Source organism: Saccostrea echinata, unplaced genomic scaffold, assembly GCF_033153115.1.
Source record: "Saccostrea echinata isolate AGI-Se365-2 ecotype Australia unplaced genomic scaffold, CSIRO_AGI_Sech_v1 ptg000029l, whole genome shotgun sequence".
Taxonomy (NCBI): Eukaryota; Metazoa; Mollusca; class Bivalvia; order Ostreida; family Ostreidae; genus Saccostrea; species Saccostrea echinata.
This window is the reverse complement of record NW_026889778.1, coordinates 39,061,437-39,089,222: the sequence shown is the minus strand read 5'-3', so window position 1 is coordinate 39,089,222 and position 27,786 is coordinate 39,061,437. Positions and strand designations below refer to the sequence as shown.

At 34.2% G+C, this 27,786-nt stretch overlaps 1 protein-coding gene across 1 annotated transcript; it reads right to left on the bottom strand.

Moving 5' to 3' along the window:
* Nucleotides 1-24,609: 24,609 nt before the first annotated feature.
* Nucleotides 24,610-27,453, bottom strand: LOC133194819 (uncharacterized). Its single transcript, XM_061330725.1, has 2 exons — nt 27,138-27,453; nt 24,610-24,689 (listed from the first exon to the last, which is right to left on the bottom strand). Exons 1-2 carry the CDS (start codon nt 27,451-27,453, stop codon nt 24,610-24,612), a joined length of 396 nt encoding a protein of 131 aa, XP_061186709.1.
* Nucleotides 27,454-27,786: the final 333 nt, after the last annotated feature.

Here is a 27,786-nt window from a genome sequence, read left to right as displayed (position 1 = left end):
TACATACTACAAAAATGTATGGCATAACTAAGGTCTTTATAAAGTTGCAAATTGAACAGAAAAATATACATAATTATGGTTTCTTTTTCCATCATGAAAAGCAGAAAGTTACGCTGTATATGATAATTAAACCTGTATATGAATAAGCAATGAAGACAAAACGCCAGATTATATTGCAAATTTTTTTATTTCTCATATTGCATGAGGCAAAAATACTTAAAGATAAAAACGTAAAATACAAATAAAATACAAAAATTGTAATATTATGATAACATATATAATTCATTATTCCTAACAAGACAAAAGACATGCAACAACCTTTAAAGTACCATATACATAATCTCCACAAAACAAAAATACAAAGTAGACCTGGCCTCGTATGGGGTCAACAGTCCCACCAGGAAAGAGAACTCTTTCCTACCCACCTAGGCCAAGCAATGGCAATATATATATATATATATATATATATATATATATATATATATATATATATATATATATATATATATATTTATTATACCTCTGTGAATTTTTTCTATTTAAAAATATTACGAATAAACATGCTATTTTTTCCAAACAGCCCCTACTGTGGAATAGTTTTTGTGCTATTTGCCCACGGTGAAATAATCATTAAACTTTTCACCGGGAGCATTCTGTTTCCCTCGCTTTTCATCTAGGAACTCTTCTGGTTTTATACAGATTGTGACGTAACACAAGTAAAGACTGCTTCGGTATAATAAAACACTTATTTACTGACTATTCGGACAATAGCAAGTTTATCGTTCCCCTCGACAGCAACTGTTTCCCTCGGCTGCGCCTCGGGAAATAGTTGCTGTCTTGGTGAACGATAAACTTGCTATTGTCCTCATAGCCAGTAAATAGGTGTAAAATATATATATATATATATATATATATATATATATATATATATATATATATATATATATATATATATATATATATATATATATATATATATATATATATATATATATAAAATTTCAAAAACAAAATGAAGAACCGGTAGGGTTTTGTTGGGTGTATTAAAAATAATAATCCAAAAAAATCACAAAATATTTTCTGCAAGCGCTTTCGCCATGTTAGGCTCTTCAGGCAGTTATACAGTTATACAAATGTCAGGTAGATTACTTGGTAACGTCCAAAAGCAATAGTTCATTGTGACGTCATAATAGATCAAGGTAGCGTAAAATTGCCGTATTAGATAATGTACAAATATTGCATTAACTTGAACACATATTATACATAAAATCTTATAATATATTATAAAAAAAATATCATTTGCGATTAAGCTTTTCATTTTTCAACTTCCCAATGAAAATGAAAATCTGCGTTTGGCAAAAGAGGACTACTTTATCAAACTCTTTAAACCAAAGCTTAATCGCAAATGATATTTTATTTTATTTTATAACATATTTGGTAGGCATAATATTGGGGATAGTTCACACTGTTTCAAAGAGACATTTGACAGTAAAAAAAAAAGCTTTGTACTCAATGGCCACCCTATTTTTTGACAAATAAGTGAAAACGACAGCGTGTAACAATATCCAAACAATTATTTTTAAAAATCAGAAATTGTAGTTATCCACGTTTGTCTGAAATTCTAACAGATAAAGAAACCTGAATCCATTGAACCCCAAAGGAAAATTTACAACAAGATGCACATGACCAAAACAGCAAAGGTCTGATAAAAGTTTGTTTGTTCGTTTTGTTTGTATGTTGTTTAACGTCCCTCTCGAGAATTTTTCACTCATATGGAGACGCCACCACTTGCCGGTGGAAAGCTGCAAATTTTGTCCTTTGCTCGGCACTTACGGCCATTGAGCAGTGAGGGATCTTTATCGTGCCAGCACCTACTGCGACACGGGACCTCGGTTTATACAGTCTCATCCGAAGGACCGGTCTCCACGTCCCACAGTGGGATTCGAACCCGCGACGTAAGGATCAACTCCTTACTTCGCGACTCTAGAGCAGACTCTCTAACCACTGCGTCACGCGGGCGACGTCTGATAAAAGTAAAGAATTGCAAGAGCACAAAGAAAGTTTTATATTGGATAGAAGTGCATAAGTGACCTCATAAGGTCACCTTATATTGAGCATCATTTAATAGACCACACGTCACATGAAGTTGTATATAAATAAAGACAATAAGTTAAAAAGTGTGGTATATGAAGAATTATTTCCCAAACTCAGACACTGATTTTAATGACAAGAAAAAACAAAAACCCTTACCAAACTGTTTTGTTTGCTGCAGACGACCTGTAGCAAGTCTGCCGCAAGTTTGCTGCAAACAAAATTGTTCGCAGGAAGAAAATTTTCTTGATCGCAGATGATTGCCGCTAGCTGCGATCTTGCGGCAAACATTGCAGCAGTTGCTGTAAGCTTGCAGCAAATTAGCAGGAACTCAACATGTTTACAGGAACATTGCAAGAAACATACAAACCAATCTGTTGTTTGCAGCAAGTTCGCAGGAAATATTTAACAAATTGAATGTTTGCATGAAGTTCGCAAGAACAGTAAACAAGTCAAATCAGCCAATGAAATGCAGATTGTACTGGGGTCAACACAGAATTCGCCATTTTGAAATGTTGGAACTGAAGTTGTAGATGTTTCAGTATTTTGCTAGGAATATATACCATTTTGAATGATTACGAAAGCATAATTCTGGATGTAGGTGTACATTGGCATACACAACATCTAATTGGTAAGATTTGATTTTGTTTTATTTTGATATGAAACAATTATCTTTTAAGCATGTTTAAGTGACTGATGTTCTTGCTAGGTCAAATCTTAATCTAATTATAAATTTTAATCTTTATTTTAATATCACATTTGTATATTTCTTTAAATGTGTTAAAGTTTCCAAATCAATTATAGTAAATGTTTATTTGCTTTCAAATAGATTGGTATTAACTGTAAAATTTTATTCTTAAGTGATGTGCAAAGGTTTTTAATTTTCTGTACATGTCAAAAAAAAATTATATTTTTATTAAGAATAATATGTGAACATCGTCTAGGAACATAAAGAGAGACTATCAACACTGCAGAAACTAGCTTGCATCATTTCAGACACATGTGGTGGATTTTCTCTATAATTAACAGATTAAGGTCAGGACAAAGGCTTTCTGCGAATTTGCTGCTTGTACGCAGAAACGTGCTAAAAACAATAATTATATTGCTTGCCGCAAGTTAGCAGCAATGTTTGCCACAAGCTTGCAGCAAGGTTGTCATATTTGGAAAATCCTGTGTTTGCTGCTAACTTGCAGCAAACCTCATTTGCATGGTAAAATGTTTGCTAGAAGCTTGCTGCATACTTGCCGCAAACTTGGTGCAAGCACAAAGGCTTTGTATAGGCTGTCATGGTTTCTTTAGCTTCATTGCAGCAAGCTTGCAGCAATGTCTGCAGCAAGTTTGCAGCAATGTTTGCTGCAGACTTGCAGCAAATGTTTGTAGGAAGGCAATATTTTTGGTAAGAGAAGGTACACATTTCCATATTCACTAATTTTTTTTCGTCGGAATGGGGTGTGCGTGTTTGGACAATTTGCTTGTCTTCATATACATGTATATGATTCTTAGAAGCAATTCTCATGGAGTCCGTGATTTTCTAGGTCTTTTTTTGGTAAGTCTCTTTTTGGTTAGTTTTGTTTCCCCATTTGCAGAGAAGCGAGGGTGGTGATTGGAATTCAGCATCTCCCTTCCATTAATTTTTCACTTATCAATTACAAGGGGAACACCTGTTCTGTAATACCAATAAGGAGGCCAGAGGTATATTGATAAGGTCGCCTATTGTGGTATGATATATCATTTGGAAGACCAGGAGTCACCTAACATAATATATTATCAAATCATTAAACCATTGTCTTAAAGTATTTGTGAAAAGTCCAAGGGGGCATGATCATCCCCCCTTTTCCCGCTAGATCTGCGCGTGCAGAGACAAAACGTCACCTACTCTGATATTTTAATAAGGAGACCAGAGGTTAGCTAGTGTGTTACTTTGATACGGCCGCTTAACGTTAAACATCATTAGGGACTTTAAAGTCTGATCATGAATTTTTTTAAAGGACATAACAGATAGAACTGTCGATCGCTTCGAAATGTAGCGATTTTACTTACTGACAGTAGATATTAAAGTAAAAAGTTCAACCTTCTCTCCACAATGGTACGTTTTTTCTATCCTATTTTCTCTGATTTTTCTCCACTGTCTACTGCTCAACAAAGAATGTAATATAAATAGCGTCACGCTACTTTTCATTCAAACAGGGCGTACAAGTAACTCTAAAACTATTAATCAAACAGACGTAATATTATTAGAATATAAATTTTAATGAGCAACTTTTTTAAAAATTATTTATTTCTTTCTCCATGGAATTTTTTTTTATAAATACAGCCTTGCTTAATTCAGTGCATATTAACCCAGAAATGAAACGTTATTTATCAGACAAGATGTTGCCTTCAATCTACACGTTACACAGTAGTTCGCCATACTCATGTTTTCGTAACATGGAGGACTCTGACTGCATCTTTAGTTTTAACTCCAAGCTGAAATTCTTTTTAGTTTGTAAGGTAAAGGCGATCTAATTATCTGTATCTAAAAATTATGTACTGTTTTTATTTTCTATTGCATGGGTGCCTTTTTGTCAATGCGCGATTAAAAATTGATAACATCAAAGAGTATCAGATTGCCTGTTTAAAAATTCGAAAAAATGAAGATAACGAACAGTGATCGATCTCAAAATATCTATGAACAGTACAATTACATTATGAGGGCATAAAACACGGACCACTGGAAATTCCAGAGGTTGGATCATGTGTCTAGAACAAAGAATTATCCATCAGAGTAATGTGACCTGCACGTTCTCTGTAACAAAATTAATTTTTTTTATCCATAATTGATGATGTTCGAATTCCCCAAACTCTCATAAAGCATAATTCGATGCATATTCGAATAGTGTGATTTTCCTCAACTCGTGTAACTTTATGTCCTTAAACCACCTGAGCCCTCCATCTTATACATATTAATACATAACACAGAAAGAACAGGTTATTTTGCACTTTGCCACCATTGTGACTTTATTAATTATCCCAAATTTAGATTACATATAATTACGTAGATCACATTAAATGGTTATGTAATAATAACCTTATTAAAAAATGATATACAATTATAAATATTTGATTATCTACCCAATTAATATTTTAAATCAATATTAATCAATAATTCCAATTAATTATCTAATTAATGATGTGATTACATAATTTCTACAACATCTATTCCTTGTGGTCTGAAACAGCAAATCGTCGGCGTCCTGTAAGAAAGTAAGAACCCACGCTACATCTAAAAAGACGCACCCACAGTTTTCCCGCGAACAATTCCATTGGTTCTGCCTTGCGACACTGCCTTAACTGACCATATAAGAAGATGCCGGCGTAAATTGCAAGCGCGATAACTCCAGCTAATGTGACAAAATAAATTATCAATTTGCATAAAGTATTTTAAGAAACCTTAAAATTCTTTTATCCATAATTGATAATGTTCGAATTCCCCAAATTCTCATAAAGCATAATTCGATGCATATTCGAATAGTATGATTTTCTTCCACTCGTGTAACTTAATGTCCTTAATCCACCTGAGCCCTCCATCTTATACATATTATTACATAACACAGAAAGAACAGGTTATGTTGCACTTTGCCACCATTGTGACTTTATTAATTATCCCAAATTTAGATTACATATAATTACGTAGATCACATTAAATGGTTATGTATTAATAACCTTATTAAAAAATGATATACAATCATAAATATTTGATTTTCTACCCAATTAATACTTTAAATCAATATTAATCAATAATTCCCATTAATTATCTAATTATGTTCCCCAAACGGAGTTTGGGAACATATTGTTAAGGTCTTCCGTCTGCACGGAAGACCTTATAGTGATTCTACTGTTTCTTATTATTATTATTATTTTTCTGACCATTTAATTTTGTGCACGCGATTTCTCAAAGACTACTAGATGCATTTTAATGAGATTTGCAGGAACAATGTGTTGTAATCTGAAGTTATTTTATCCGAGAGATTTTTTGGAAAATCACTTCCGGTGCCAAGTTACAGACCATTTTCTGAATTTAAAAAGACATTTTGTCCGCGGATAATCTCAAGAACGGTAAAATATATCAATGTGAAACTTTCAGGGATTATATATCGTGATAAATCCTAGCCGGGATGTGACTTTTTGTTCGTCGTCGGTACTTCCGGTCGTTACCGGATGCGAATTTAAAAAGTCGAATTTTCTAACTTTTTTGTTTTTCAATATTTTTCTTCGATTTTGGTAGGGTTAATAGAGACATTTCTAAAAAAGGCTTAATACATAATTTGTTTAAAAATTGATAAATCCAAACTCTAGATATTCGCATTTTAAAATTTGAAGCGGGTCCAAAATGGCGGCTGTCTCCGTAAACTCCGACGAGCAGGTCGGCACTCGGAGCTCCTCGGGTGGCTGGTACCTCGCACACTCAACGGTGTTCTACCATTTCGGGTTTAATCCCGATTATGTCTGAATTTTCTTTTTCATTTTTTAGCTCTAATTTACGCTTCCATCTTTATAAGTGATGTTTTTTTTCTGTGTGAATCCTGCGCTATTTTCATTTGTTTTAAATAAATCTTTAAAAATCCTTGCATTTTTGTGAAGGACCCATGTTATATTTTACGGACATTGGTAAGTCAAAGTTTTCCTGAGAAAAAAGGTTAAATACATGGGTTTTTTCACTTATTAAATAGTGATTGAGAGTGATCTCCCGTGTAGAATTCTCTAAGAAATGAAAACCAATAAAGCATATGTTTACAGAAGTAAACAAAGAGCACGTGTACTTCCTTCAATGGGTAGAATCATCTATACAGCAAGAAAGAAATGGCTTTGTTGTACATTGTATTCAGGAAACAAAGAGCCAACAGGTCTTCATTTACCATAGTTATGCTCAGTATGCTGGGAAAGGAAAAGATGTGACATATGCTGAAAGGTAGACCGACTGAGATCAGTTTCTAGGTTGTATGAAAGAAGCAGCATTTAGTAACTACGAATAAAAATTGAAATAAATCCATGCCAATATTTTTATGACAATTTGTTTCAATCAACAGGTAAAAGATTAAAACACCAAAATTTTATGAGTAATAGACTTTGAGGAGTAAGCGAAACCATTTGGATTAAACGCATCAGTCGTCACTTCCGCTTGTCATAGAAAGTGATCAAAGAAATAAAAAAAATTCAACTTTTCTTTTTTAAATTTAAACTTGCATCACTTTATTGCATCTCTTTCACTGTTTTGAAATATGTTAGATTCTACCGAAAAAAAAAAACCCCGTCAATTTCCAGTTTAAGGAGATAAACTACGCTATTTTTATATTCAACTTTCTCATAAATATTTCTTATCAATAAAGTGCTTGAAATAATTTTATGTATGTTGTAGGTACTGCAAATGTCTAGAGAAAAGTCAGAAATTTTTATCAAATTCACTTCTGATCGTGTGTTTACCTTCCTCAAATTAGAATTTATTCTCACAATATTGCTCGGCAACAGTAAACGACTGAAGTCTAAAACTTTCAGGACTGATAGTCAGTCATTAGTTTATTTGAATCGTGAGAAAATCTTGTATCTCCGTTACTTCCGATCGTGATAGGAAGTGATGCAAAAAAGTGAATGGTTAATGGTTAGCACGTTGGATTTTCACGCTGACGACCAGGGTTAAATCTCCAGAGTGTCTGAATTTCTTTTATCACTTTTTCAGCTTGAATTTTCCTTTTTATTTTCAGAATCGGACGGAAGACCTCTCATTGCTCGCAATGAGTTTCTAGTTATTATTCTTATTCTTATTTTTTTTTACTTTCTAATTTTGTGCACGCGATTTCTCGAAGACTATTAAATGGATTTACATGAAATTTTCAGGAAAAGTGTGTAAGTTGTAACATGAACTTGATCTATCTGAGAGATTTTTTGGAAATTACCTTCCGGTGCCAAGTTACAGACCATTTTCTGATTTCAAAATGACATTTTGTCCGCGGATAATCTCAAGAACGACAAGAGATAGCAATGTCAAACTTTCAGGGATTATAGTTCGTGATAGGTACTAGCCGGGTCGCTACTTTTCGTTCGTCGTCGGCACTTCCGGTCGCTTACGGAAGTGATCAAAGAAATCGTAAAATTTCAACTTTCCTTTTTTAAATTAATACTTACATCACATTATTGGATCTCTTTTGTAGTTTCGAAATATGTTGGTCCCACCGGAAACGAAAACGTCAACTTCCGGTTATAAGAGAAAAACTACATAATTTGAGTATTTTTCTTTCCCATTAATATCTTTTGTAGATAAAGTATTTGAAATGAATTTTAAATATGTTATTCAGACTAAAACTGTCTTGAGTAAAGTCAAATACTTTTGAAAAATTCACTTCCGGTCGCGTGTTTTCCTGTCCTCAAAATGAGAAGTTGTGTGAGGAAGATCTCGGAAACGGTAAGAGATTAAGACACCAAACTTATATGAGCAACAGACCTTAAGATGTAGGCAAAACCATTTGGGTTCAGAGCGTCAGTCGTCACTTCCGGTCGTCACAGGAAGTGATCAAAGAAAACGAAAATTTCAACTTTTCTTTTTTTAATTAAAAATTGCATCACTTTATTGCATCTTTTTCGCAGATTCGAAAGATGTTCGTCCCACCGGAAACAAATACGACAACTTCCGGTTAGAAGAGAAAAACTAAATAATATGAGTTTTTTAATTTCCCGTAAATATTCCTTATAGATAAAGTATTTGAAATGAATTTTAAATGTGCTATTCAGAGTGTAAATGTCTAGAGTAACCTTAAATATTTTTTCAAAAATTCACTTCCGGTCGTGTGTTTTCCTGTCCTCAAAATGTGAAGTTGTCTGAGCGAGATCTCAAAAAACAGGTAAAAGATTAAAACACCAAAATTTTAAGAGTAATGGACGTTGAGGGGTAGGTGAAACCATTTGTGTTAAACACGTCAGTCGTCACTTCCACTTGTCACAGAAAGTGATCAAAGAAATCAAAAATTTTAACTTTTCTTTTTTCAAATTAAAACTTACATGACTTTATTGCATCTCTTTTGCTGTTTTGAAATATGTTAGGTTCCACCGGAAACAAAAACGTCAACTTCCGGTTTTAGAAGATAAACTACGTTATTCTTATATTTAACTTTCTCATAAATATCGCTTATCAATGAAGTACCTGAAATGATTTTATGCATGTTGTAGATACTGCAAATGTCTAGAGAACAGTCAGAGATTTTTATAAAATTCACTTCCGGTTGTGTGTTTACCTGTTCTCAAAATTAGAATTTAGTCCCACAATATTGTTCGGCAACAGTAAAAGACTGAGGACTAAAACTCAGGACTGATATTCAGTCATCAGTTTATTTGAATCGTGAGAAAATCTTGCATCGCCGTTACCTCCGGTCGTGAAAGGAAGTGATGTAAAAAAGTGAATGGTTAATGGTTAGCACGTTGGATTTTCATGCTAACGATTAGGGTTAAATCTCCAGAGTGTCTGAATTTCTTTTATCACTTTTTCAGCTTGAATTATCGTTTATATTTTCAGAATCGGACGGAAGACCTCTCATTGCTCGCAATGAGTTTCTAGTTATTAAGGTCTTCCGTTTCAGACGGAAGACCTTATAGTGATTCTACTGTTTCTTCTTTATTATTATTTTTTTCCCCCCTTTTCTTGTCCCCTCGATTTCTCAGAGATGGCTGGACGGATTTTCTTGAAATTTTCAGGGATGATAGAAAATAAAAATACGCCCAGGCGTTTTTTTCATTTTTTCAAAATTCACTTCCGGTCGTCAGATATGTCCGATTTCCGTTTTTTTCAAAAATATTTTGTCCCAGTCATATCTCAGAAACGGTAAGAGATTAAGACACCAAACTTATGTGGTTAATAGATCTTGAGGAGTAGGCAAAACCATTTGGGTTAAGAGCGTCAGCCGTCACTTCCGGTCGTCACAGGAAGTGATAATAGAAATCGAAAATTTCAACTTTTCTTTTTTGAATCTTTTTTTGCATCACATTATTAAATCTCATTTGTAGTTTCGAAATATGTCAGTCCCACCGGAAACAAAAACGTCAACTTCCGGCTATAAGCAAAAAAACTGCATAATTTTAGTATTTTACTTTCTCATAAATATTTTTTATAGGTAATGTATTTGAACTGATTTTTGAATATGTTATCAAGACTGCAAATGTCTAGAGTAACGTCAAATATCTTTGTAAAATTCACTTCCGGTCGCACGTTTAAATGTCCCCAAATTGAAAACTTGTCCGAGTAAGATCTCAGAAACTGTAAGAGATTTAGACACCAAACTTATAGGAATATTAGACCTTGAAGAGTAGACAAAACCATTTGGGTTAAGAGCGTCAGTCGTCACTTCCGGTCGTCACAGGAAGTGATCAAAGAAATAAAAAATTTCAACTTTTCTCTTTTGGAATAAGACTTACATCATATAATTGTATCCTTTTCACAGTTACGATATGTGTTGGTCCCACCGGAAACAAAAAACGACAACTTCCGGTTATAAGAGAAAAACTACATAAAAGGGGTTTTTAATTTTCCAATACATTTCCCCTATAGATAGAGTTCTTGAAATGATTTATATATATGTTATTGAGACTACAGATGTCTAGAGTGACGTGAAAAATCTTAGTAAAATTCACTTCCGGTCGCGTGTTTTCTTGTCCTCAATATGAAAAGTTATTTCAGCGAGATCTCGGAAACAGCATGAGATTAAGACACCAACCTTATAGGAGTAAGAAACCTTGGTGAGAAGGCAAAACACATAGGGTTAAAAGCGTCAGTTGTCACTTCCGGTCGTGACAGGAAGTGATCGAAGAAATCGAAAATTTCAACTTTTCTTTTTAAAATTAAAACTTTCATCACTTTATTGCTTCTCTTCCGCTGTTTTGAAATATGTAAGATTGCACTGGAAACAGAAACTTTAAACTTCCGGTTTTAAGAGATAAACGACGTTATTTCGTGGTTTAACTTTCTCATAAATATCACTTATAGATAAGTATTTGAAATATTTTTTACATATGCCGTAGATACTGCAAAAGTCAAGAGAAAATTCAGAGATTTTTATTCAGTTCACTTCCGGTCGTGTGTTTTCCTGTCCTCAAAATTAGAATTTGTTCTCACAATTCTTCGGCAACAGTAAAAGACTGTAGTCTTAAACTTTCAGGACTTATAGTCAGTAATCAGTTCATTTGCATCGTGTAGATATCGTGTGTCGTCATTACTTCCGGTCGTGACAGGAATCGAAGCAAAAAAGTAATTTAAGTTATTTTGTTTCTACATAAGTTTTAGGCTAATTCCGACGCTGGAAAAGACCTGTTCATGCAAACAGGAAGTCGTATAACGGAAGACCTTCTCATTACTAGTAATGAGTTTCTAGTTATTATTATTATTATTCTTATTTTTTAGACAAATTTTGTGCACGCAATATCTCGAGAACTATTCAGTGGTTTTTCATCCAACTTTCAGCGATAATGCGCTTTAAAATGCCATTGTTACATTTGAAAGAATTTTGGAGAAATTCGCTTCCGGTTCCAAGTTATGGACATTTTTCTGATTTTGAAATGACATTTAATCCGCGCGAGATCTAAAGAACGGCTAAAGATATGAACTGGAGACTTGTTGGAGAGCATAGAACATGACTTCTAAATATGCGGGTTTGCCTTTTCGTGCGTCGTGAGTACTTCCGGTCGCTACCGGAAGCGAATTTAAAAAGTCAATTTTTTCAACTTTTACGTTTTTCAATATTTTTCTTTGATAGGGTTAATAGAGACTCTTATTGTAATGCTTAATATATAAATTGTTTTTAAAATTGTCAACTAGAATACATTTTAAAAATAGATTTTTTAGACAAATCTTGTGCATGCAATATCTCGAGAACTCTTCAATGGTTTTCCATCAAACTTTCAGGGATAATGCGCTATAAAATGCCATTGTTACATTTGAAAGAATTCTGGAAAAATTCGCTTCCGGTTCCAAGTTATGGACATTTTCTGAGATCTGAAGAACGGCTAAAGATATGAATTGGAGAAATGTTGGAGAGCATGGAACATGACTTCTAGATGTGCGGGTTTGCCTTTTCGTGCGTCGTGAGTACTTCCGGTCGCTACCGGAAGCGAATTTAAAAAGTCCATTTTTTCAACTTTTACGTTTTTCAATATTTTTCTTTGATTTTAGTAGGGTTATATTCCTTCATAGATGCAAGTTACCGAACATAATAGGTATCAGAATCCTTGAGCGTCATATGGCGAGACGTGTTTTGTTGCAAAACATTCAAGACTTTTCATTAATGTGTTACTAATTGGAATAGTCCACTTTGGGGGTTAAGAGGAATATAAAATGTGTCAGAAAACTTAGCGCTGCCTTTATGTTACTTGACCGTATACGATATGTTATATGTACAGTGTGATAAATAAACATTCTTAGGCTCCAAAATCAGGCTATAGCAACATATATATATTTTTTTTAATTTCATTGAAGCTATCACGTACACTCATTCAATTGAAGACACATTTCAAAGAAAAGGTGCGAAGATTTACTCGTGACGTTTGGCGCGAAATAATGTATCTTGACCCGCCTTTCACAAATGGTCTGATGCAGTAGTGTAGAAGTACAGAAAAAGATTACACGGACATGTCTGTATTTGGTATTGCATAGAATAGAAAGCTGAATGCATAAAGAATAAAGGAAGTAAACACAATAGTGTTTTTTTAGTTTTTATCAGTAACAGATTATTTTCTGTTATCAGTTATTGTTAAAACTCAAGTAACAAATCCGATGTAAATCTACTAGCACTTGCACAAAATTTAGCTGGCTAGTTTTCATCCTATAATTCCGCACTATAGGAAAAAAAATTAACCTGCCTGACACTCGTTACTTCAGAGAATGAGTGCAAGGTAAACATCGATAATGGCTGGTACATTGCGCTAGTGTAGTGGTTTCAATATTAAAGAACAAGGTTCACTTAGGGCCTTTTTTGGTCCTGTGAATTTCAGAAAAACTGAAACTGCTTGGCTTTAGTTGACAATGCATTAAATATCATTTAGACCTTTGATGACTGCGTATCTATCAAAAATTACGTAATTTTCTGGCTAGCATATGCATTAAGACGTCATGAAATGCGTCATTTTCCTCGTATCCTGAAAATTTCTACAAAACAGCAATTTTTAAAGCTATTTTTCGATATCGATATTTAATATAGGACGTAACCTCTGATCTTAAATATGCAACTATTAAATGATAGAACTATTTCTGAGGATTACAAAACCTGTTTTATCATTTTAGATCAGAGGATGCGCTCATGTTATTTCTCGTCTTTCTTTTTTAAATTAAAACTTGCATCACTTTATTGCATCTCTTTCGCTGTTTTAAAATATGTTAGATTCCACCGGAAATAATCGTCATCTTCCGATCTATTGCTCGACAACAGTAAACGACTGAAGTCTAAAACTTTCAGGACTGATAGTCAGTCATCAGTTTATTTGAATCGTGACAAAATCTTGTATCGCCGTTACTTCCGATCGTGACAGGAAGAGATGCAAAAAAGGGAATGGTTAATGGTTATTTAGCACGTTGGATTTTCAGGCTGACGACCAGGGTTAAATCTCGAGAGTGTCTGAATTTCTTTTATCACTTTTTCAGCTTGAGTTTTCTTCTTTTTTTTTCAGAATCGGACGGAAGACCTCTCATTGCTCGCAATGAGTTTCTAGTTAAGGTCTTCCGTTTCAGACGAAAGACCTTATAGTGATTCTACTGTTTATTATTATTATTTTTTTTTCCCGTTTTTTGTCCAAGCAATTTCTCAGAGATGGCTTGGTGGATTTTCTTGAAACTTTCAGAGTTTATGACAAATATAATAAACTTAAGACATTTTGAAGGATTTTGCAAAATTCAGTCCCGGTCGTCAGATATGTCCGATTTCCGTTTTTTCAAAAGAGATCATGTCCGGACGAGATCTAAAAAACGGCAAAAGCTTAAAACACCAAACTTTCACGAGTGATAGATCATGACAAGCAGGTTTGCAGAATTGGTTTAGATCCGTCAGTTGTTACTTCCGGTCGTCACAGGAAGTGATCAAAGAAATCGAAAATTTCAACTTTTCTTATTTTAATTAAATCTTGCATCACATTATTGTATCTGTTTTGCAGCTTCGAAATATGTTGGTCCCACCGGAAACAAAAACGTCAACTTCCGGTTATAAGCGAAAAAGAACATAATTTTAGTATTTTACTTTCCCATAAATATCGCTTATGGATTAAGTATTTGAAATAGTTTTTAGATATGTTATTTAGACTGCAAATGTCTAGAGTAACTTCAAATATCTTGGTAAAATTCACTTCCGGTCGCGTGTTTTACTGTCCGCAAAATAAGAATTTGTCAAAGTGAGATCTCAGAAACTGTAAGAGAATAAGACATTAAACTTATAAAAGTAATAGAACTTAAGGAGTAAGCTTAACCCTTTGGGTTAATAGCGTCAGCCGTCACTTCCGGTCGTTACAGGAAGTGATCAAAGAAATCAAAAATTTCAACTTTTCTCTTTTGAAATAAAACTTGCATCATTTAATTGAATCTCTTTCACAGTTTCTATATGTGTTAGTCTCACTGGAAACAAAAAACGACAACTTCCGGTTATAAGAGAGAGACTTTGTAATCGGGCTTTTTAACTTTCTCAAAAATATCTCTTATTGATAAAGTTTTTGCAATGATTTTTACATATGTTATTGAGACTGCAATTGTCTAGTGTGAAGTCAACCATCTTAGGAAAATGCACTTCCGGTCGCGTGTTTTTCTGTCCTCAAATTGAAACATTGTTCACCTCATTGCTCAAAAACAGTACATGACTGAAGTCTAAAATTTTCAGATCTGATAGTCAGGCACCAGTTTATCTACATCATGTAAAAATCGTACGTTGCCGTCACTTCCGGTCGTGACAGGAAGCGATGCAAAAAAGTGAATTTTTAAAGTTTTTTACTTTTTACAGAAATGTTTGGCTAATGCAGATGTTAGATAGACCATAACCATGCAATTTATTTTCACCGGAAGAGCCAAACAAAAAACCGGAAGTTGTCTCAAACATGAGCAGTTTTTCATAGAAACTTTTAGAGAGGATCAGTTGTGAAAAATTTAGGTGTAGAATGAACATTTTATTCGTTTGGAGCACTTTCGTTCATGACGAAGTACATAAAGAAAACAGGAAAGTAATTCAGTTTGTTTTTTATTTGTATTTACATATCTTTGGAAGCCTTGAGATAACTTTTGTTAATTATTTAGAGTAATCTTATTGACAAGATTGTGTTTTTTTCTGAAGAAGTCAAGAAAACGGAAGACCTGTTATTGCCTAGGCAATAAGTATCTAGTTATTATTATTATTATTATTATTTTTTTTTTTTTGACCAAATTTTGTGCAGGCGTTTTCTCGAAAACTATTCAGTGGTTTTTCGTGAAACTTTCAGGAAAAATTAGTCATTGTATGAACTTGTTTCATCACAAGGAAAATTTGGAAAATTCCATTTTGGTTCCAAGTTACGGGCAATTTCCTGATTTTAAAATGAAATTTTGTCCGCGAATGTTCTCAAGAATGACTAAAGATATGAACTGGAGACTTATTGGAGAGCATAGAACGTGACTTCCAAATTTGTGGAATCACATTTTCGTTCGTCGTCGGCACTTCCGGTCGTTTATGGAAGTGATCAAAGAAATCATAAAATTTCAACTTTCTTTTTTTAAATCAATACTTACATCACATTATTGCATCTCTTTTGTAGTTTCGAAATATGTTGGTCCCACCGGAAACAAAAACGCTAACTTCCGGTTATAAGAGAAAAACTACATAATTTGAGTATTTTTCTTTCCCATTAATATCCTTTGTAGATAAAGTTTTTGAAATGAATTTTAAATATGTTATTCAAACTGCAGATATCTAGAGTAACATCAAATATCTTTGTAAAATTCACTTCCGGTCGCGTGTTTTCCTGTCCTCAAAATGAGAAGTTGTCTGAGCAAGATCTCGGAAACGGTGAGAGATTAAGACACCAAACTTATATGAGCAACAGATCTTAAGATGTTGGCAAAACCATTTGGGTTCAGAGCTTCAGCCGTCACTTCCGTTCGTCACAGGAAGTGATCAAAGAAATCGAAAATTTCAACTTTTCTTTTTTTAATTAAAAATTGCATCACTTTATTGCATCTTTTTCGCAGATTCGAAAGATCTTGGTCTCACCGGAAACAAAAGCGACAACTTCCGGTTATAAGAGAAAAACTACATAATTTGAGTATTTTACTTTTCCATCAATATTTTTTCTAGAAAAAGTATCTGAAATGAATTTTAAATATGTTATTCAGACTGCAAATGTCTAGAGCAATCGTAAATATCTTTCAAAAATTCACTTCCGGTCGCATGTTTTCCTGTCGTCAAAATGTGAAGTTGTCTGAGCGAGATCTCAAAACCAGGTAAAAGATTAAAACACCAAACTTTTATAAGTAAAAGACCTTGAGGAGTAGGCAAAACCATTTCGGTTAAACGCGTCAGTCGTCACTTCCGCTTGTCACAGTAAGTGATCAAAGAAATCTTAAAAAAAAATTAACTTTTCTTTTTTAAATTAATGCTTGCATCACTTTATTGCATCTCTTTCGCTGTTTTGAAATATGTTAGATTCCACCGGAAACAAAAACGTCAACTTCCGGTTTTAGGAGATAAACTACTTTACTTTGATATTTAACTTTCTCATAAATATTGCTCATCGATAAAGTACTTGAAATGACTTTATGTATGTTGTATATATTGCAAATGTCTAGAGAGAAGTCAAAGATTTTTATAACATTCACTTCCGGATTCGTGTTTACCTGTCCTCAAAATTAGAATTTGATCTCACAATATTGCTCGGCAACAGTAAACGACTGAAGTCTAAAACTTTAAGGACTGATGGTCAGTCATCAGTTATATGAATCGTGAGAAAATCTTGTATCGCCGTTACTTCTGGTACTTCCGGTCGTGACCGGAAGTGATGTAAAAAATGAATGGTTAACGTTAGCAAGTTGGATTTTCACGCTGACGACCAGGGTTAAATTTCCAGAGTGTCTGAATTTCTTTTATCTCTTTTTCAGCTTGAATTTTCGTTTTTATTTTCAGAATCGGACGGAAGACCTCTCATTGCTCGCAATGAGTTTCTAGTTATTATTATTATTATTCTTTTTTTATTCTTCTTTCTTCTCCGGTACTTTTTGTTCCGCGAGTGTTCTCGGAAACTGCTCATCCAATTGAGTTAAAACCTTTTTAGGGTTAATAGGTATGTTGTGTAGATGTGCGGAACGAAGGTCATTTTGCGCGCACATGCATGCATGTGCGGGCGCGTGCAATGAGTGAAATGGCTGACATAATTTATATAGCCGTAACTTTTACATTTTTTATGAAATGCTTTGAAACTCATAACATAAGTATATATTAGTAGAGTAAACAAGATGAAATAGTTGAATTAGCATGAACTCACGCGCATGCACGTGCGCTTCGCTCTGATTGGCTGAAACAAAAGTCTCAATATCTTCCTTGTTTTTTGACAAAATACTTTGAAATTTAAAACATAGTCATACATTAGAAGGTTCTACAATATAGTATATAAGAATTATCATGAAAACACGCGCATGCGCGTTTGCTGCAATCTGATTGGCTTAAACTTTAAATGGATATATCTCTCTTGGTTCTCAACAAAACAGGATGAAATTTAGAATATAAATTGGTATAATGGAATCCTACATTATGCTACTATCAAAATTGAATGCAAGACCATGCATGAGCGTGCGCGCACGTGCAATGCGAAAAATGACCAATATAATTGATATAGCCGTAACTTCTATACTTTTTGATGAAATGCTTTGATACTTACACTATAGAGAGATACTTAGAGTGTAGAAAAGATGATATGGTCAACATGCACATGCATGCACGTGCGCGCGAGTGCAATGCTAAAATGACCTATAAAATTGATATAGCTGCAACTTTTATACTTTTTGATGAAATGCTTCAATACTTATAATATAGAGAGATATTAATGGTGTAGACAAGATGGTTTGGTCAACATGTACATGCATGCACGTGCGCGCGCGTGCAATGCTAAAATAACCTATACACTTATATTTGTGAAAAGGTCAAGGTCAAACATGGAGTAGACCTTTTTTCAGCTCTAGTGTAATATTATGGTTATTGGTTAATTGAGTAATTTTGAGGAGGGGATTTGTGATCCTACAACTGTATAAATGATCTGTGGACACTAATTTACCAGTATAGAGTGATATACAAAGTGAGTTAAAAAGTTTTCTTTGTGTGATTCATTCATAATCTTTGTACCTCCATATTGACATCTACTCAGTTTATCTAAAGTATTGAAGTTATACTGGAGATACCTGACCCTCCATAGCAAAACAGGTCTGCAAGAGTAAATCAACTTTTATTGATTACAAAACTTTGAAATACTCTTTAAATCCAATATTCAGGATATATGTCAAAATGTCTCTAAATACTGGTAAGCCTAAGAATAACAAGAACTTTGCTACAAGCAAAACCATGGGTCAGGGCTCAGGAGCCAGAAAAGGTAGTGGTCTAAATTCTGCTGTATCCTCTAGTGGACAATCAAGACAGCCTAGTAATAAGAGATTCAGAGAAGGGAGTGAGTCAGGGACATCCTCAGGAAATATTACCTCAATAGATGACACTAATCAGGATCTATCCCAACTTAATTCTCTGCTAGATCAACTCACCAAAGATGAGGAAAGCACCAAGAAAGTGATAAACATTATTCTTGGAAAACCTACAATAAAGTCGTGTATTAGTGAGCACTTCATGTCAGAAATATCTGACATACACAATGAAATGAAGGAACTGAAGAACAGGGTGGATAGTATGGAGCAGTATTCACGGCGCACATGCCTAAAATTTTCTGGAATACCTGAGGAACAAGGGGAACAAACTGGCAACATTATTCTAAAGATTACAAATCAGCTCATTCTTCCCTCAGACAAACCCATGGAAATACATCAAATCAGCAGATCTCATAGAGTAGGCCCACCCAGGGATGATAATATTCCAAGAGATATTATAGTGCAATTTGTAAGTTACCGTGACAAAGCCAGAGTGTTTGGAAACAAGCGGAATCTGAAGAACTTTAATCAAAATCCATCCAACAGATACAAAATATTTATCAATGAGGCACTCACGAAGAAAAGAGCCAAACTCCTATTTGAAGTCAGGAAACTTGTAAAGAACAATCAGCTGGATAGTGCATGGACCTACGATGGGAAAATAATTGTCAAGACATTAAAGAAGAAAAAAATCACCATAGAGACCGATGAAGGCTTCCAAAAACTACAAACTTTTCTTGAGTCACCAAGTGATCCCTTGTCTCCTGAACTGCATCAAGATTTTGTGCCACTTACCTCAACTCCTGCTAATGCTGCCTATAGGGACTAGACGTCTTACGTATTGACTTTTGCCGATACGAATCAACCATTCGACGGCCGTAAACGTTGAAATTCCTTGCAGCATATTTGGTGCAAATCTGTCACTATTCCACGTGTGAAAACACTCCGGGTTACTGGAGCGCTTGTACACGGTTACTTGTATGTTTCACGCAGAGCAGACTAATTAACGAAATACATAACCAGGCCATGTATTTAACACACTGAATAGCTATTGTTATTCGCCATATACTACATCAATATGGTTTTCAACTTTACTGTATATACATGTATTTATATTGTATACTTTTTATTTGTTATGTTCTACCTTTTTTCACCAATTTTTTTCAACTCGGTTCTAACTACTTCCCAAGGCTCAGTAGACTGCACTTTCTGTGTTTACATTTGTTCTATTGCACGCAAAGTGAAAGTTGTTAATTTTATAATGGTTGTGGCATTTCTTGACCATACCTATTTCATTTTTGACACAAATGACTGAGATTTACCTATATTATTTCCCACAACCATGCGGAAAACTATGTGTAAGGGATGGCATTTTTAAAGGTATGTCCCTATATTATAATTTTGTAATATATTATTTACTTATTATAGGAGGCATTGAAACCAATCCAGGTCCTAAATTGAACTCCAATATAAGAATTATACATAACAATGTTTGTAGCCTTCTCCCTAAAATTGACATTATATATAATGAGTTATGTGATTATGATATTGTTGCCATTACTGAAAGCCATTTAGATCATTCTATTACTGATAACGATATTGAACTTGATGGATTTCAGGAACCTGTTAGACTTGACCGTAACAGGCACGGTGGTGGTGTCATGCTTTATGTAAAAAATAACCTTAGTTTTAAGAAACGTGATGATATATTTACCTCCAATATTGAAATTATATGGGTTGAGATTGAAAATGGCAATCATAAATTTTTAGTTGGTGTTATATATAGACCACCAAGTGCAAAAGCAGATTTTGTGAATCAGCTTGCACTATCCATAGAAAGTGCTTTGAATATTGAAATACCAATATTTTTATTAGGTGATTTTAACTTTGATATGTTAGCTGATGGTAACAATGCATTTAAACACATGTTAAAAAATTTTTCTCTGTCAAATGTCGTTACAAAACCAACAAATTTCTCAACATCAAAAGGTACATGTATTGATCTTATTATCACCAATGCTGTTGAAAGAATAGAAACTGTAAATGTCTTAACACCTTTTTGTAGCACACATAGTCCAGTTGGTGTTGATCTGCATTTTAAAACTTTCAAGCAACATTCATATAAAAGATACATAAGAAATTATGCAAATGCTAACTATACACAACTATGCACAGATTTGTCAAATGTTGATTGGAACAGGGAGGTATTTAATACTCATAATATTAATGACATATATGACAACTTTATGAAAGTATATAACTATTATGTTGACAAAAATATACCCAAAAAAGTAGTGACCATTCGACCTTCAGATAAACCATTTATGACAAGTGCTATCAGATGTAAGATGCGACAAAGAAATAGAGTACATTACAAGGCAAAACAAAATAATAACGAATACCAGTGGAGTAAATACCGTCATTTAAGAAATGAAGTAATAAGTATGGTACGTAAATCAAAACAGGTCTATAAAGAAAAAATTACTTCACAAATATTAGATAGAACAATTCCACCTGGGAAATGGTGGCGAATTGTAAAGTCTATTACTAAATTCTCTAAAAAACATATTAAACCCCCACCAATAAAATCCAGTGGTAGAATTTTTATACACCCTATTGATAAAGCTAATATACTCAATAAACACTTTGCAGAAATATCACATATTGATGTTAGCACAGAACCCCAATTACCTCCACAAGGGCCAGGTCCACCATATTCAATAAACACAATTCATATCACACCCCAAGATGTGGAGGATCAATTAAAAAATATCAACCCATCTAAACCCCCTGGACCTGATGAAATTTCTCCACATATACTAAAAAATATAATTCCTTCAATTACTGCACCCTTAGCAAAATTGTTTAATGCATCATTAACCAATAAACAGCTTCCTCATATATGGAAACTCTCAAATATTACACCAGTCTATAAAAATAAAGGGAGTCCTGAAGAGCCAGGAAACTACAGGCCAATTGCTTTAACAAGCATTCTTTGCAAGATTATGGAAAAAATTATATTTAAATATCTTTACAACTATATGCTAGAGCATAATCTTCTATCTAAAAATCAGTCTGGATTCCAACCTGGAGACTCCACTGTAAATCAACTTCTAGAGATATACAATACTATTATAAGCAGTTTAGACCAGGGTAAAGATGTAAGATTTGTATTCTGTGATATATCAAAGGCATTTGACAGGGTCTGGCATAAGGGATTATTATATAAGCTTAAGCAAAATGGTATTGCAGGAAATTTATTGGACTGGATTGAAAATTATCTTACTGATCGTGAACAAAAAGTTTTATTAGAAGGGTACTCCTCAGTTAGAGAAAGTATAAATGCAGGTGTTCCACAAGGCTCTGTATTAGGACCATTTCTCTTCTTAGTATATATCAATGACATAACTGTAAATTTAGAAAATCAAATTAGGTTATTTGCAGATGATACTTCTTTGTTTGTTATTGTAGACTCTGATACATTAGCCCCTACCATCTCTTTAATAGATGACTTGGAAAAAATTAAACAATGGTCCAGACAATGGATGGTGGATTTTAACCCTAATAAAACTGTAAATGTTAATTTTACACGGTCAAATAAATCACATCCACAAATTTCATTTGGTCACACACATAACTACATAGAACAGAAACAAAGTCATTGTCACCTTGGACTTATAATGCAATCCAATGGCGGTTGGTCCGAACATATCTCCAAAATATATGACAAAGCATGCCAACGTTTAAATGTTCTTCGCACACTCAAATATAAACTAAACAGGGATTCCCTTATTAAAATTTATATTGCATTCATTAGACCTATTTTAGAATATGGTAATGTAGTGTGGGATAATTGTACACAGGAGCAGAGTAATCTATTAGAAAGTGTACAAGTAGAGGCTGGGCGTATCATTACTGGACTAAGGCGCAATTCTTCGAAACAAAATTTATATACAGAATTAGGATGGGAAACACTGAGTGAAAGAAGAACTAAACACAAGCTTACACTTATGTACAAAATACTTAATAATTATACACCTGAATATTTGCATGATATGGTTAAACAGTGTCTACCTGTTTCACACAATTATGCTTTACGCAATAGTAATTTGTATCACATACCAATCACTAGAACAGTTGCATATTATAATAGTTTTTTACCATCTACAATTAAGTTATGGAATGATTTGCCAGATAGCACGAAATCTGCAACAAGTGTAGCTAAATTCAAACAAAGTATTCAAAATAAAAATCTTGATGATAAAATAAAATCAAAATTATACAGTTACGGACAAAGGAAATTAAATATATTCCACTGTCAGTTGAGAAACTTGTCAAGTAATCTTAATGCAGATTTGTTTAATCATAACTTAGTTGGTTCACCTAAATGCTTAAAATGTGGTTATTCTTTTGAAGATTCTGTTCATTTTTTCTTTCAATGCCCATGTTATGATCTTGCCAGGAACTCTTTGATCACATATATGATTGATCATGACATACCAAGAGATATCAATATTGTATTGTCTGGTTATGATTGTCTATCTCTTAAAGAAAATTTGTTATTATTTGATCAAGTTCATAATTTTATAAAAAATACTAAAAGATTTTAGAATGTGAAAATGTAATAAGCATTAATGTGCAGCATGTACACTGAAAGTACATATACATATATGGCTCTGAGCCTCTTCCCCTTTTCCGTTATCCCCACCCTCTCTTTTTTTTCTCTCTCTCTCTCTCTTTCCTTTCATTATTCCACCTTATTGTTCAATTCCCCTCTTTTTTCAATTTTGTACATTGTATCCTCCTTAAAAATTAGTCTAAAATACATGTCTTTGCAAAAGTTATGATATATATTATTGTAACATTTCATGATTTGTACCTTGATCTTTAATGGAGAGAACTTATATAGGCCATTTTGCCTGCTGTTCAATCCATATTCATTGTATATACATTTATGTATATCATGAATAAAATACTTCTTAAACTAAACTTATATAACCGTAACTTTTAAATGCATCTGATTTCCATCGACCTAAGAGTCTTATTTAGCTGTCGCTCATGCCAATATCCGCGCAATGAGATGCCATGCCTATCCGGAAAGAATGACTTGTTATTCGACTCATGTCCATGTTTGCAAATGAGAGACAGTTTTTCAGTATTGTGGAAAATTTACACCTAGAAACTGGAATATTTGGCACATAGCAAAACAGTGACCCATTTTGTATCCCTCTTAAACTTGAATTATTATAACTTTTGAGGCATTGAACTGGACAATGGTTTTTGCTACTTGCTGAATGAATTGTAAGAAAAAATGGTTTACCCATGTGATGTTTGTATGTAATAAATTTGATAATAATCTTGTCTTGTTCAATACAAATCTGATTGATGTGAAGTAAATTCCTATTGATTACTTTCTGGTAAGATGCTATTTCTCCAACCCTTAAAAACCCATAGAAAGCTAACAAAAACATTGCTTTGAATATGGCCGATTCAAATGCATTAGAAACTGTAAATGGTAAAACGTCGCATATTTGATGTAAAATATTTTTGGTAATAGGTATCCTAACATCTTGTGAAGGTTTCAGTTTGCGGGTTGATAACAGTAGTTTTTGTATTAAAAAGGATGAGCATGGATCCCCAAAATTTTTAAGCTTATGAATGTAACTAATAGCTGAGAGGTAAGATGTAATAGTTGATGCAGCGTAGTCCCTCGAAAAGAGGTATGCGACATAATATACTAATATATGTTGTTTAACTGGAAGCTCAACCAAAAACCCATATTTCTTTGCAAAGTTTTGAAAAACTGTCCATGCATGGGAGTACGAAGCTGTTAAGGAGCTTGCGAGACTGGAATATCAGGAGTCTCTGGATGTCACTTGTCAATTCGGAAATTTTGGAAGTGGAGCACGTTGACTGGGTTTCTGTCGGCCCATGGCGCCAGTTGCAAGAACTGATTTACCTTAGAACGAGAAAGACAATCACATAGTAAATTTTCTTTTGAAGTCAAATGCTTTGCTCTGAAATAAATGTTATATTGTAAGCATGTCGATACTAGTTTTCGCAAAAGAAACATGATATGTTTATCATCAGACGTTTGCTTATTAATGACATGAACCAATGCTTGATTGTCAGTCTGACAGTCTTAAACAAAATGCACTTATTTGTCATAAATTTAGGCCAGACTTGTACTGCCAGGACTATGGGATACAATTCTAAGACTGCTATGTTTTGGTACTGCCAACTACTATTCCATTCTCCTTTAAACCACTGACTACCAAAACCTGCAGCATATCCAATGACACCTGAGGCATCAGTATATAACTTTAATTCATTTGAACTTATTCATTTATCAGGGAGAAACATTGAAGAACCATTGAAATGGCAAAGAAAATCCAACCAAACATTCAAATCCTCCTTAACTTCTTTTGTCATTCTTATTCTGTAAAAGTGCTTTTTGATTCCAATGGTCAAATCGATTAGTCTTCTTAAAAAGCCTCTGCCTGGCAATACTACATTACAAGCAAAATTCAGTAAGCCTATAAATGACTGCAGTTCTGTTAATGTTAACTTAGTTTGTTCCAAAGCAAATTGAATTTTCTTGACACACTTGAAAATTTTGTCTTCTGGAAGTCTACATTCCATTTTAATTGAATCCAATTCATAACCCAGATAGGTTATCACCTGTTTGGAACCACATGTTTTTTCAAGTGAAATAGGTACCCCAATATCTGTACACATAGCCAAAAAAGTTTTGAGCTTGTAAACACACTGTGTCGGTGATTTGTTTACAATAATAAAGTCATCAACACATGTGAAATGCAAGATATACACAATTTATTTTGTGCAATCCATTGCAAAGCTGGTGAGAATCGTTCAAATATTTTACAAGATGAACTTAGACCAAACTGCAAACAGGTATCAAAATAGTATTTGCTTTCCCATTTAAACCCGACAAACTTAAACTGTGTGTGGTGTAGATTAATTACTCTAAATGCCGACTTAATGTCTGTTTTACAACAGAATGCACCTTCCCCGCATTGTTTTATAAAATGAATCGCATCTAAAATTGATGAGTATTGAACAAATGACTCATCCGGTGGTATGCCATCATTGACAGATTGGTTTTATGGGTATGATAAGTGATGAATCATTCTATATTCACCCGGCTCTTTCTTTTCAACTAAACCTAATGGTGAACATTGTAAATTAGGAATTGGTTTACTTTGAAAAGGGCCACAGTGGCCCTTTTCACAAAAAATCTTACGACTAAGATGAAAATTTGACATCTATGTAATTTTTTGTTTAAAACATATATTTATTTTTTTCTTAAATACTTTTACTAGGTAACTTTAGTCTTACAGAAATGTAATATTTTTTGAGGCCCTACTACAACTTAGATACCTGTTGAGGAATAGGAAAATTTTTGTCTTAGTCGTAAGATTTTTTGTGAAAAGGGCCACAGTGGCCAAAATTTCTTTTTGTATTTTTTGATCAATAATTTCAGGTTTTGCAAGAGCAGAATTCAAATTCTTAGACTCTATTCCCGGACATTCTCCTTCGAATCCTAAATAGAACCCATTTGAAAAACCGTCAATTAAATATATAGTTTCATCTTTATCATAACCAGATAACCAGTGAGCAAGTCTATTTACTTTGATTGGAGTTGGACCCTTGCTTGGCAGTAGAGTTTGTTTTTGTTTGGGTAGACTGTTTATTTGGGCAACCTGTTTGGTTTTGATATTTTTGCATGACACGAAAGGGGTGCTTAGTTGGTTTTGTACAGTGAATAAATGGGTGAGCTCCTGCACAGTTATAGCATCTATGCTGAAAACGACAGGACGTTCCTGCCTGACAGTGTTTACCCGAATGATATTGGAAGCAGGCACCCTTGGGAATTGATCTATACTGTAGGTCTTTACTACCTTTGCTTGGTTTCGTTGTCTGGGTTGTTGTCAGTCTGGCATTGACATACAACTCCATGTGGACATCCCCCAGGCAACTTGTCCCTGAGCAACGAGCATTCTAAAGTCTATATTATACCCTTTCCAATTGCCCTTTGCATCTGCTATCTCCCTGACTGCTTCTAAATGCTTTGCAAGTTTTGCCTGTTGATCAGTGTACTTCATGCAATAAATTGCAGAAAATCTGTTCCATGCAGTAAGCCAGTCATGCATGGAGGAGACAGATGCGTCATTTGATGAATCATTCTCCACCTGTTGGATTGTCAACTTACCAGGACTGTCGCCATCCTCAACTTGTAAAGAAAACTTACCTTTCTTCTGCGCATCTTTTGAAAGAAGTTTTATGAAGTCAACATACTGGTTTGACCATATTTTGGACTTGAGTTGGTCCGACACCCTAGCATCTATTGGGACTGCTGTACTAACAAAACCACTGGGACTCTAACCTGCTATTTTTTCAGTATGGTTAATTACCAAGGCTTCAACCAATTGTTGAATAGCTTGGTCATTGGGTGTACTTGGGGCAGTCGATTCTGACCCACAAATAACAGAATTAGTTATGCTTGGATCATTATTGACAGAAGCCCCCGAAGTATTATTACTAATACTCCCCTGACTAGTGGCTGTGGTGCTGCTGGTCACATTACTTATTAGCGTTGTCAACTCCTCTCTGATTGTAGCAGTGACCCGCTCGGTTACTTGTCTGGTAATGGTTTCCAGGACATCAGGGGATAGAGGCGTAGCTGTCGCGACCGCTTCCATATTTGTTGATACCCGTCGTCTCTTGTTTTGTTGAGAGGCAGGAGTTTGGCACTGTCCGAGATTTGCTAGATATTCTCTTTGGTGGCATGATTATATTTGTTGAATAGGAACCTGAAAGTTCAATAAACTGCATTTGGTTAGTGTACATTTTCATAGATATTGTTCTCTTCTATTGATCACTATAAATAGAAAGGAAAGCGACTTTTTGCAGCTTTTGGTCTATCGAAACATCCCGAAAGTTTGCGCATGCGCGAAATCCGGAAATCATCTTACTTCAACATGGCTGTAAGAAGATGCGGCTTTGCACTTCGGTGTATTGTTTTTGCTGTGGTA

Bases quoted from the DNA above. Each gene is read 5' to 3' on its own strand.
- LOC133194819 (XM_061330725.1), bottom strand. From the start codon at position 27,453: ATGGAAGCGGTCGCGACAGCTACGCCTCTATCCCCTGATGTCCTGGAA. The intron at 24,690-27,137 runs GTTAGAGTCCCA...TCTCGTTCTAAG, and splicing joins CCATACTGAAAAAATAGCAG to GTAAATCAGTTCTTGCAACT.